Source organism: Chrysemys picta, chromosome 8, assembly GCF_011386835.1.
Source record: "Chrysemys picta bellii isolate R12L10 chromosome 8, ASM1138683v2, whole genome shotgun sequence".
In the NCBI taxonomy this organism is placed as follows: Eukaryota; Metazoa; Chordata; order Testudines; family Emydidae; genus Chrysemys; species Chrysemys picta.
In genome coordinates, this window is record NC_088798.1 from 41,810,734 (window position 1) to 41,823,803 (window position 13,070).

The window sequence follows — 13,070 nt, forward strand, 5'->3', positions numbered from 1 at the left end:
AAGAAGACCTCTTCTTCGATAACTTCCAAGTTGAGTGAAACACCACACCCAAGTTATGGGCGTATCAAGAGCTCAGAAGAACATGGTACCTGTCTCCCAGCTCCAACAAGTAAGAGCACCTGAAACCATCATTAACCATTGGAGCAAGACCATCCCAGTACCAGTGAGAAAGAAATGGAAGTACACACCTCGTTAACTGACGGTACCTTCACACCATGGTAAGGGGTTGTGAGACCACCTTTACCACTTGATGACTATAGGCAATTTCAGGACCTGCTAAAGAGGATCACAGATCCTCCAAATCCCTCTGGAGGAAGTGCAGGACACTCCTCAAACTCCTGGACATTCTCTAAAGTGCCAGACCAAGCAAAGTGGCATTTTCTATTAATGAGGCCATCTTAGAACTGGCCAGCCATGTGCACCCCCACTCTGAAAAGAATGGAGAAATACTTTGTACCAGCTAAACTTTAAGGAGTAAAATTTTTATTTACACACATTGCTCCAGATTCATTAGTAATTCAGTCATTGAAAGAGGCAGACAATATCACCCTATATCCACCCCTTACAATAAGGAAGCTAAATGCTTAGATCTCTTCTGGATAAAGATTTTTATTTCAACCAGCTTACAGTTCTGCATAGCAAACTATCAAGCAGTAATGTCAAAGAATGCTTTTATTAATTATACTAAATTAGCAGAACTCACAGGAGGATAGCCTGCAGTTCAAAGTGCTCATCAAGGAGGTTAAATTGCTTGCTTGATCGTCCATCCAGGCCTCAGTAGATGCAGTAGATACAGCCTCCTGCTTGATGGCAACATTTATAGTCATGTGTCGGGTATCATGGTTTCAATCCTCCAGAGTTCCCAAAGAAGTCCGATCTGTGGTGAAGGATCTGCCCTTTGAGGGAAATAGGTTGTTCAGTGAAAAGTCAAATGAGTCAAGGGCAACCCTAAACTCAAGGGCAACACTCTGCTCAATGGATATCTACACTCCAGTGCCACTGAGGAAATACCACAGCTATCAACCCAACAAGCGGCGACCAGCCCTTCAAACTTTTTATCATCAAAAGGGTTATGAGCCACCCAGGAAACAACAGACGGTGCAGCATGACAGGCAGGATGTCATCCCTTCACCCTCCTTCCAATCCCAGCTTTCCACTAGAAAACACTTTTGAGGGGACCTTCAGGAGCTGCAAATCAATCCCTCTACCACATCCCTCTGTTCAGAACTCCAGTACCTAATTTGGTGGCTGCCTAGCTCATTTATCCCAAACTTGGCATCTCATATCAACAGACAAAGAGGTTCTGGAGATCACTGATACTGGCTACACCACAGAATTTCTCTCTCTTTCCCCTCCCAACCCCTCTTTCTCTTGAAAGACCTCTCTGATGAAAGGAGGTTCCATCAAGAAGTAGTCTCCCTGTTCCATCTGGGAGTCATAGAACCGATATTCCTCAACACAGGGGAAAAGGATTTTACTTGAAATACTTTCTCATCAATTTTCCCATTCCATGATGACTGGTTACTGACTGGGAAATCTCATCGGGAGGCGTGGACATCAACTCTATAACTGCTCAATCTTCTGTGCTCATTGGGACTCTGCCTGTACAGCGTCTTGGGGAACCCTGGACTCTATCAAGGCCAAGGCATACTTTTCTTAGGACAGGTTCCAATCCATGAAGGAGCTTGCTACTCACAGCTGGGTGAGCCCACGGATGTCAGTCCACTCATGTCTGATCTTTCTGGATCACGTGGCTTTCTGTACCAATGTGTGACACCGTTTACAAGACTTTGCCTTCATTGTCTATAGGCTTAGCTATGGAGAGTATACATGCCTAGCTGACAGAGTGCAGATAAACTAATCTTGCTCCCCCACAGAGTGCAAGCTTCCCTCTTCTGGTAGGAGAACGGGGTGTATTTTGGGGGTCCCCTTTGTTCCTTCACTACCCAAGAAAAGACTGATCACTGACACTTCCTTGCTAAGGTGGAGCACTCATCAAGATAAGCATGTAGCAAAGCAGGCATGGACTTCTCAAGAGTCTTGGATCTACCTAAAATTCCTGCAACTGTAAGCGGTCCATAAAGCCAGCAAATGATTCCCACCATTCATTCGAATCCTGCATGTCCAAGTCAAGTCAGACAACAGTGTTCTACATCAAAAAACAAGGGGGGAGCAAGATCCACCCCTCTTTGTATAGAAGCGGTAAATCTTTGGATACATCCATCCATGCATCTATATGCAACTCTTCTTGGACCAATTGACCCAGGACAAAGGCCCAGATCAGGCATTCCAATCTGGCATCCCTCTACCTAACAGCGTGGTATTTGAAAGGGTAATGAATCTAGAAAGGACATGTTTAGAAGCAGTTCAGTCCATCCTTAATAATAGTAAGAAAGCATCCACAAGCAAGTATTACACAGTAAAGTGCAAAAAGTTTTCTATCTGATGTCAGCATTGTTGGATAACACCAGAGGATTCCAACATTCCTGTCATCTTGGAAAATCTCCTCTCCTTAAAGATTTCAGGTTTATCTTAGTTCCATATGAGTGCACTTAATGGCTGTCAGTGCCAGTCACCCTCCAGTTGACAACCATTCTATCTTCACCCATACTGTGACAGTCCATTTTCTAAAGAGTATCATTAGAACCCTTTCCCCAGTACTGAAACTCACCCTAACTTAGAACCACAGTCTAGTCCTATCAGAGTTAATGAAGACTCTGCTTGCACCTTAGCCACACATTCTTTAGTCAACCTATTGATGAAAATTCCCTTTCTGGTGACCAGCACGGCTGGGAGTCCTTATAGCTGGTCCACCTTACATGGTCTTCCGTAGAAACAAAGTCTCCCTGAAATTACACCCAAAATTCACCCCCAGTGTGATTTCGGGACTCCATGTAAATCAGGCTATTCACTTATCTGTCGTTTTCCCAAAACTACAGGCCTATACTGAGAATAAGAAGCTTCATTCTCTGGATGTCCTTCAAGAATTGGCATTCTACCTACAGAGAAATCTTTGGGAAATCACCTAGATTATATATATTCTTTGCAGAGCAAGGATGAAGCAATCTCATCCCAAAGACTGTCTACACGGATTTCAGGTTGTATCCAGCTCTATTACTAGTTAACAGAAACCCCTCCCCCGGAAGAGCTGAGGGCCCATTCATCTAGATCCTACTCTGCATCAGTAGCCTCCCTTTAAGAAGTCCCTCTCCAGGAAACTCTTTAACAGGGAGCTCTGTTCACACTTTCATGAGACATTATGCCCTGGTGCAAGCTTCTATCTTGTTTGCAACCTTGGCAGAGCAGTCCTCCATTCAGTGGTACAGCAGGGGTCTTCACACCCTCCTCCTCCTCCTAATAAATACTGCTTGTGAGTCACCCACAGTGAGACTCATAAGGTTACTTACCTTACAATAATTAGAGTTCTTCAGGACGTGTGGTGCCTATCTGTATTCCGCTACCTGCCTCCAATCCCTCTGCTGCATACTTTATCCTAGGTTAATTCTCAGTAGAATGATACTGGAGAGGTGATTGGTCCATGTTGTCCCTTATGACCTAGCTAGTAGGAGAGAGGCACAGGTACAGACCAACAAACGCTGCTAGCAAGAATATTCCAGTCTCAGGTACATGGAACATATGCATACCTACAATGGAATGCAGATAGGGACCACACATCTCGAAGAACTCCAATTACTATAAGGTAAGTTACCATTCTTTTCCATTGTTGTTAGAGTGAGTTTCCCACACAACACAACAGAGGAGAGGAAAATATAAAACAAAATTAAAAAAAAAACCTGTAACTGTAAAATACAGAAAATAGCAGGAGTTCAGGGGCAGGTGTTTATCTGAAACTACTTTGAGCTTTTTTTTAAAAAAAATATTGACAGTGTTCCTTTAAAATGATGGCCCATCTATACTCCATCTTCATCCATGACAGGGGGAAACTTGTTACGTCATTACAACATGAATTTCCAGCCTCGTCTACATTAGTGATTGTTGTACAAGATCAAAAAGCCCAATGTTGCTAACACTGGTGAAGTTGCCCCATTGTTTGCAACCTTGGCAGCATTCATATAAATGGCTCTCCGACTCTGGCAGCCATCTTCAGCATGGTGTCAGCTCACCCTTTTCAGAGCAGGTGTAACCAGCAAGGTGCTGTAAATAGCTGCTGGAGTTGAAGAGTTGCCTATACGAGGTCGCACAATGCTGCTAACACTCAGTCGTTTTGGTAAAAATTCCCTAATGTAGACAATGCCTCCAAAGCTTTAGCATAGTAGGATACTGTTTATATCCTGTCTACACTACATAAAGGAATTGTGTGGAAACTGGGTTCAGGAGTGTCTCTGTCATGGTTGGAGTTGTAGCATTAGAAGGGCTCTATACAGAATCCTGTTCAAGTTCGAGGTTAGCTGACAGAATACTTGGGGTGAAGAACTGGCTGATGCAGATCTATTTTATGCATGCTTCATTTTGCATAGCAAGTTGTTTTTAAGTTGATTTGTTAAACTTTGGCAATGACATCAAAGGATCCAAAAATGTGTTTAAGTGAGGAACATATGGCTTGTCATTAAAAATGTATCAAAGAGCCTCTCTCTCTTTTGTTGACATGAATGATCCCTCATGTGACCTCCAGTCTGCTGGTTGGCACTTACATGCAAGTGAATCAGCATGCTGTTAGCAATTACCTCAGTGATATTTACAGCATTTTAATGTCAGTTGTCTATATGTAAATAGAATTTGTGAGAAACTCAGGATGCCAAGGCTTCTTTCTCCCACTAAAGCAGAGCTATTCCTTGAACGCACCAGAATGCTTCCTACACCTTATATAACTGCCAAAAATATCATTTGTTTGAAATTGCTTTATGACAAAATAATGAGTCTGTCAAAGATGAGTGGTCAGAAAAACAATTTTGTTCTCCTACACAATTAGAGTGGAGTTTATAGTGTTGGACAGTGATATCAATCTCTGGCTATTCAGAATTAAATTTGCACATTGAAAAGAATTGTATTCTTGTGTATGCCCTAAACACGACATTTAGGCAGTAAACATTCTCACAGGTTGGATTGGAAAGATGAAAATCAGCTGAGCTGTAGAAACATCAGGATGTAAGTTTCCAAATATAGATAAACGTTGTGGAGAGTTGGTATTCACTTTCACAGGCTCAGCTCTGACAAGGTGGCTGCCATAATGACCGATAAAGAGAGAGTTTGGAAAACTGCTTTGTCATCAGATGTAACAGACAGATGAAACCACTCCCTTTGGGCAGACAGCCAGTGTGGGGCCTCTCTCTCCCCCTTTTTCTTCTAATTGCTGGTGGAGAAGTCAATAGCTTATTGAAGGGTTATGAAGATGTGGGAAAGCATTAAACCTTGCCATAACCTCTTATTTTAAATATATGCAGTACGAGACTTATGTTTTGTCTTTAACATCTGCTTTATTCTTACATGATGTACAGTGGGCTACTGAGTATATCCTCGTCCATTTGCAGCATTTTACCTACATTCTGATAGCTCCTCTGTTTGTTCGCTCTGCTCCTCCCCTCAACACACCCAAACAAATTGTTGCATGGTGTGCCAGAGGTAGCTGGATTTCTTTATATAAAAAGTTATGTGCATATACAAAAGTTTGTGAAGCACTTCGGATTTCTTTGGACTTAAAAAAACTCTAGACATGAAATTTTATTAGGATCATCTAACACTTGCTTTGTAAACAGGATGGGAAAAGACTTTCCAGTTTCTATTACATGTCTTCACATATTCTGTCAACTGTATCTGTACAAATACTCATGAAGGAAGTAGGTCCGAGAAACACTTTCACCCTCCCTTCTCTCCTTCCAGCACTCAAGTCTTTCCTATTGCTCTTTTGTGAATCCCCTGCAGTTTATCAATGCATGCATCAAGAAATGCCCAGAACTAACTGCAGGATTCCAAGTGCAGTCTCACTAGAGCAATATAGAAAGAGAATATAGACCCCTTCTCCAGAATGTGATGTTTCTCTGTGTACAGCACACAACTTCACTGGCTTTTTTTTTTTTTTTTTTTTTTTTGGTAAGCATAATATATTGAAAACTCATGTCTAATGTGCTGTCCACTATTATATTTTGGTCTCTTTTAGTATTATTGCTATCTAGGTTTCACCCTCTCAATGAGTAGGGGCCTGTTTCTCACACTGGTTGTTACTCAGGTGTAACTCCACTGAAATCAGTGGGGTGACACTGGCATAAAGGAGAAGAGAATCAGACCTTATGTTTTTCAGATTATCTGACTCACAATTTATTATTTTTCTGCCAGTGTTTCTACTCTCTGGGTCAGGTTGTATGATTTCATTGATATACACTACTCCCAAATTAGTATCCTCTTCAGATTTCATTTAGCACACAGTTTAGTCCCATTTCTAGATCATTAACAATGGTGTTCCAGAAGATCAGACTCAACACTGACATTATCCCTGCAATAGTACTTCATTAAAGATCTTTCCGCAGAGCAATACAATGCCATTAGTCTTTGGGTTTCTTTACGTTGCCCAACAGCATGGACTACAGGGGTGTGACCTGCAGTCGGCACAGAAGTGTTGTGTAGGCCTCTGTAGATCCTGTTAGCGCAAACTCAAAGATACCTAATTTGTGATAATGTATTCCAATTTCAAACAGGACTACATTAATGCAAACAACATACCTTGTAGTTCTTGTTAGCGGAGTCTACACAGGGCAGTTATAGCGCAAAAGTTGAGCACAGCCACAGTTCACATCACAGTAGTTCACAATGTGGGGCTGGGTAGACAAGCCCTTTATCTTTTGTTTCTGGTACAGTTTTTCAGCTAGTTTTCCAATCATGTGAAAGTGTACAAGAAAGTATTTTCTACAATCCAAATATGCTATGCTTGCTTCATCCCCTTCATATTTATGGTATCATTGTGACAGGAAAAGCAGTCAGTTTTTTCTTACATGATTTATCCTTTATAAACATATTGCTACTTATTGCAGTCATGACTCCTTTTTCCTCTAGATGAGGTGGTGATCTTTTTCATGTGATAGTTGTTCCTGTATTTCACTTGGGCTATCCTCTGAGCACTAACTCATTTCTTCTTCTTCTTCTTTTATTTCTTTGCCTTTCTCCTTTTCCTGAAAGCCTTAATTGTTTCTGAGTATTCATCTTTTTGACTCTCCCCTTTTATAATACCAGTTGTTGTTTTTTTAACCTCTGATCTTTAAGTAATCCTTCATGAAATCACATTAGCCACTTCTTGTTCCTTGCAGTCTTCTTCAAGGGAACTGTAGACAGTTCTGTCTGAATAACTGTTGTTTTCAGGATTCCTCAACATTGCCTACGCTTTATGTTTAATTATCAATGTTATCTGAATCACAGGTCTTTATGTCTGTCTCTGCTCTGCCCCCATATATTCACTCAGCCCCCTCAGCACTCTTGAGACAGTTTTCATTTCCAGTCATTCAACATTCAAATTTGTTACTGCTTCTGTAATCCAATTACAATCACTGATCCTAGAATTTTACTCTCTCTCTTCCTATTTTCTACTCTTCCCTTTTCCTGTAATCATTTGGTGCTTGTCTGAGATTTTCTTTCATATGTAGATGCTACATTATTATATTGTTATTTTGTGGGTGATTCTACCATGAGGGTTTTAAACACATGCACTGGACAAATTCTCAGCTGGTGTAAATCTGCATTTTTGTATCTGGCACCTATATATGTATTATGGCAGAGATTGTAATGCCACATATAGTTAAGGTTGCCCAACACTGTGCCGTGGGGGAGTTGGTCAGAGCTGGAGGCTTGTCGGAAAAGGAGGTGGTGAGCTAGAGTTGTAAGATGTGCAGTGAATGAGAAATAAGAATTTCAGGAAGAAAAAAGATGGTCTTATGGTTGAATGCCGCACTCTCTTTGCCTCTGCCAGAGTTCCTGTGTGTGCTGGGAAAGTCACTTAAATTCAAATGTTCAGAGTTGCCCCATACTTATGTGTTCCTTATTGCCTGGGTACCCAGTGTGAGATACTTAAGGCCAGATTTGCAGAAGTCCTGAGCACTCACAACTATAACTAAAATCAGTTGGAGCTGTGCCATGAACATGTAAGTGCTATAAAAATGCTAAGTACTCTGAAAAATCAGTTCATAGGTAGGCTCAAATTGGCCACCCAACAATTAGTGGACACTTTTGACCTTAATATTTCTGGGCTTCAGTTCCCCATCTGTGAAATGGGGATAATAATACTTCTTTATCTCAGAGGAATGTTATGAAGGTAAATTCATTAGTGTCTGTGAAGCACTCAGATACTATGGAAAGAGCACCATAGAACTGTCCATGAGGAAATGCATAATTTTGTATTCAGTACAGGGGCTGGATGGTGTGTATTAAATAAGGCCTCATGCCATACACTGAATGAGGTGGATAAAAGATATTAAATAACTGCTCATTCACTGAAAGAGGCAGGAATTTTGTGGAATAATAGTATGTCATTAAAGACTCTATCGTAATGCACGTACACAAAGGGGCCAAATTAAGGCTACACAGCATTTCCTATCTCTTGAATGCTTGACTTTATAACCTAAACATTCTTTTAACATAGCAGTTTTGGATGTACTACATATATAGAGGATACCATCAAAGAAAGGTGCTAATGTTGTATGAAAAAAGGTCCCTTAAGCAAATTAGCACTACAAATAATTCACTGCAAGCAGTATGTATATGCAGGACACAGCTCATAATTAAATACTGTTTGCTTAACAGTCTCTCTTCTTATTTTTTTTTCAGTCATGTTTAAAAAAAGATTTTTTTTGCAAATTTTAATTTAAAAGGTGTTGATTATATTTCCAGCTAGAGTGAGCATTGTTTAAATAACAAGCAGTTCACTCTGTCTCCTTTCTAACAGTGAGTAGAATGCATACAGCATCTTCTGTATTGCAAATTCTAGTGGCTTTTCTCCAGCTGCCACTTAAGGCAACTGCAAGTTTGTTTTACCCTGGGGATGTGTGTGTGTGTGTGTGGCCACTTGCTTCAGGTCATATTCCTTTTAAATGGAAGTCAGCTTGGCAGCTGTTAATTTGCACTTGTTAAAAATCTTGGCTATTCCATGTGCTGCTTTGCTCTAATTACTGGGCACTGTATGGAACAGGTAACAAATGCCCACATGAGAACCTTTTAAATCACTGGATTTATAATCATTAGGAAAACAAAGAACCAAAGTTGCTAAATACTAGTTTCCTTTCCAGGGCCAATAACAAGGAGATTTTACCCATTTCTGACATCTACTGGAAAGAAATAACGATGCCTTAGTGTCTCTGAAACTAGCTTTTTCCATTCCTGAAAATACCAACTATTTTAAAAACAGTGTAGTTCAAATTCTAATTCATTTAATGGTTTTTATAAGAATTGCGGTTAGTTTATTTCCCATTTTGAAAAAAACACTTCTACCAAATTATTTTTTCTGCCCTTCAGGTGCTATAATTTTGTCAAATTAATTGTCCTTTCTGAGTAATTGGACAGTGCTTAGTACAATACAAAGTAATAACTTGCCTCTTCAACAAGTAAGTTGGCTTCTACAATTTTACATTCAAATATGATGTGGGTAACATATTTTTGTGGATATTGCATATCCGTTGGTACCTGCTATATATCTCTATCTTATCCACAGCCATAAAAACAGGACCTTAGCAAAAGTTTTCCAAACATATGTAATGCAGTACTTCTTGTTTTGTGTAAACATTTTCTTTCAGAGTAATTGGGCTTATTTCCTGGAGACTTTCTAATTACTAATTTATTATCCACTGAATCTGTGTTTCAGAACCTGGGAATTCACACTAGCTCTCTGAGAACATTTTTTCTGGCATCTCTGGTACATTTAAAGCACCATTTTATTGGTTGTATGTATAAAAAATACATCTAAAAATGTTTGCATTTACTGTATAACTGTTCCTTATTAATAAAGAATGGGTATTGTAGAGTACATTTAATGGAAAACCTGTGCTTGAGATGTGACTCTTATCTCACTTTGGGCCAGATCCTGCAAAGATTGAAGCACATGACTAATTTTATCCATGTGACTAGTCCCACTGAACTCTTTGCAGGATGATAGACCAGTGAAAATTAGAAGTAACTCCATTGATTTCAGTGGAACTACACCAGTGTAAAAATGGTGTAAATAAGAGGAGATTGGCCCCTTGGAGTTCAGGTGAAGCTATTATTGTCAAAATGCTGCCAGACAGCAGGATTCCATAATGTGGCATTTATGCATGAAACCAATTTAAGCTAGATAGATTTCTTTGGAGACATGTTAAAACAATAACATCGCAAAGTTAGAGAGAAATATATTGGTTGCCATAAGGAGTATTTTAGTAGGATCTTAGTAGTCTGACATCAAATGTCAACTTGACATAACACCCTACCTTTTCTCTGATAGGTGCAAGTGTAACCTTCATGCCACTGGCTGTAAAGAAGAAAACAAAAAATTGTTTTGTGAATGTGAGCACAATACTACGGGCCCAGACTGCGGGAAATGCAAGAAGAATTATCAGGGTCGACCTTGGAGTCCTGGCTCATATCTGCCTATTCCTAAGGGCACAGCAAATATCTGTGAGTAGTTTTGTACAACAAGGCACTATACATCAATATAATTATAATTCTGGTCCATATATTGATTGTGAGGGGAGAAAAATAGTGCTAGCCAAAGTTTGTCATTTATTTGGGATCCAAATGTGAAACAAATCGATGTCTATAATTTGATGGAAAGATAAAAATATTTAATTGCAAGTCTGGATTAAACTCTGCCCTCATATGCACGTAAACAACTCTGCATGAGAACGGTGTGTTTGCGTTCCAGGGCAGAACTTGGCCCCCTACAATAAAATTGAGTGCTATCGGGGTGGCGGAAGCACCCTAAAAGTGGGGGGCACTGGTGCCTGAACCGTGGCCCCCATCAACTGAGGCCCTGTGCCCTGCTCATTCTTCTCCACAAGACCCTGCCCCCCCACTCACTCTTCTCCCCCTACTACCTCCCTCACTCTCCCCCCCACACTACCTCCCTCATGGCGAGTAAAAAGTGGGGGGGCATGGCCTTCTGGTCCCTCCCTATACCACACTGCGGATCTTTGTTGCATGTTCTCCACTATGTTTCCACACATGGAATTTTCATTAGAGATCATGTGAAGGGTAGGAGATCCACAGTGCAAACTGGAGAAAATTTTTCCCTAAATATGTAGAAAATAATTGAAATGTCAGGGTTGGAGATTTTGGATTGTTGTTGTGTTGTGAATGGGGCAGATGTTTTCATAAATAAATTTCTTCAAAAATTTTGATGCAAACATGGATATGATAAGATAAGTATGCCATAGTATGGTGCAATTTGAAGGTCACAACTTTATTGAAAATCCTTAACCAGTGAGGACCACTCCCCAAACTACCCAACAGGACTGTATCAGTGCAGATTCCAGCCGGGAACCAATGTCCCCGCTACTACAATCCTGGACGGCATGAGGGCAATAACGCTTTACATGAATCCCTGCCCAGGGATTCGGGCTGGAAGCCAAAGCCGCAGACTGTTCTCCTCCTTCACATAGGAAGTAAGAGAGATGAGATAAGGGGAACATTATACATTGTGTGAGACATGGTGGAAGCGTACCCACTTATGGTGCATCATTGTGCTCTTGGCCCATGGGTTATAGGGACCTCACATTGGACCCACTTCCTCCACCCAGCAGTGAGGGGGGGAAGGGCTGGGTATTCCCATTGCCTACAGACCCATAAAAACGCACCCTGGCTCGTGAGGTCAGTCTTTTTTTAAGGTTAAACTTCAGACCAAGTCTTTGTGACCTTGGTGGGTATAATAATAGGTTTTATACACTGTGAAGGAAAATTTCAGATTTTGAGCTATATTCTCTGCTTTGATCCAGATTCATTTATACACATACAACCTCTTTGATTTGTGTGGGATTGCCAGGATATAGGCAGTGAAGGCAGAATGTGACCAGTTGTGTCTGTATATTTCTAGCTCAACACTAGCATAATTGCCAGTGTAAGATGCTTAACCACCATTACAATACAACTTTATAGGCCATCTACTCCTATTTGCTTGATGTTATTGAGAGTCATGTGCACAGACTGTAGACAGGATATGGAGAAAAGGGGCATGAAAACAAAAATACAGGCATCTATTCTCCTATTTATGCATTCTGGAAATATACAATAATTCAGTTTCCTCTAATTCAAGTTATGCACCTAAATCCCTATGAGGAAAAGAAATAAACAAAATCATCAAACCTTTTGGACATCACTTACTAGCTGCTTTAGAGAAAAGGCTGGCATTTCGCCCCGATTAAAAGCAAAAGGCTGGTTTTAGAATATAACCATTCACTGAAAAATTATTTAGAAGAAATAGAGTTATGTACTGCAGTTGAATGAAAAGTTTAAAAATCAGTAGCAATGTGCAATGCTTCAAATGTTATCTAACACTTCAAAACAGCAGCAGGTAGGAATCAAAACTCAAAAATGAATATCACAGGAAGCAGGACCTTATCAAGTGAAACCTGAGAGTAATAGACCAAGTAACAAACCATGAAGTGTGAGGCATGAAATTATGAAAAATTCTTACCAGGTAGAAAAAATGAACCTTCAAAAAGAAAAGGGGAGGGGTACTTTGTAAGAGTATTCTCATTTTTCCATGTTGTAGAAAAAGTGATTGTCTAACTATGTCCGGCAAAATTTTGAGAGCCACTGTTTTTGATCACACGCTCTCTACAGGCTTCATTCAGCATCCCAACTCCAAAATAAACTTGCTGTGCTTGAGTCTAGGGGTAAAATACATCGGTGTGTGAAATCAATGTTCCCTCTACCTCCATATTTGCTGTGCCGTTTATGTAATCGTACGTCAACTGAGCATGTGCCAGCAAAACAATGGCATTGTCACTTGGTATAGATTACTGACTGGCGCTGGTTGGAGAAACTTTAATGGAATCATATTCCATCAGAATGTGCAGTTACATCAAAATGTTTCTTGAAATTGGGTCAAATTTCCCCCAATTTTATTTGGGGGGAAAAAAAGAAAAAGTCCCAAAAATTACAAC

The 13,070-nt window shown here is 40.3% G+C and overlaps 1 protein-coding gene across 11 annotated transcripts in view; it reads left to right on the forward strand.

The window, feature by feature from the left end:
* NTNG1 (netrin G1) overlaps positions 1-13,070 on the forward strand; it is a 305,313-nt gene that overhangs the window by 215,554 nt on the left and 76,689 nt on the right. For all 11 annotated transcript variants that reach the window (XM_065554302.1, XM_065554303.1, XM_065554298.1 and 8 more), the window contains one exon: positions 10,412-10,584. In XM_065554302.1, the coding sequence (XP_065410374.1) occupies positions 10,412-10,584 (173 nt within the window). The remainder of the gene's footprint in view (positions 1-10,411; positions 10,585-13,070) is intronic.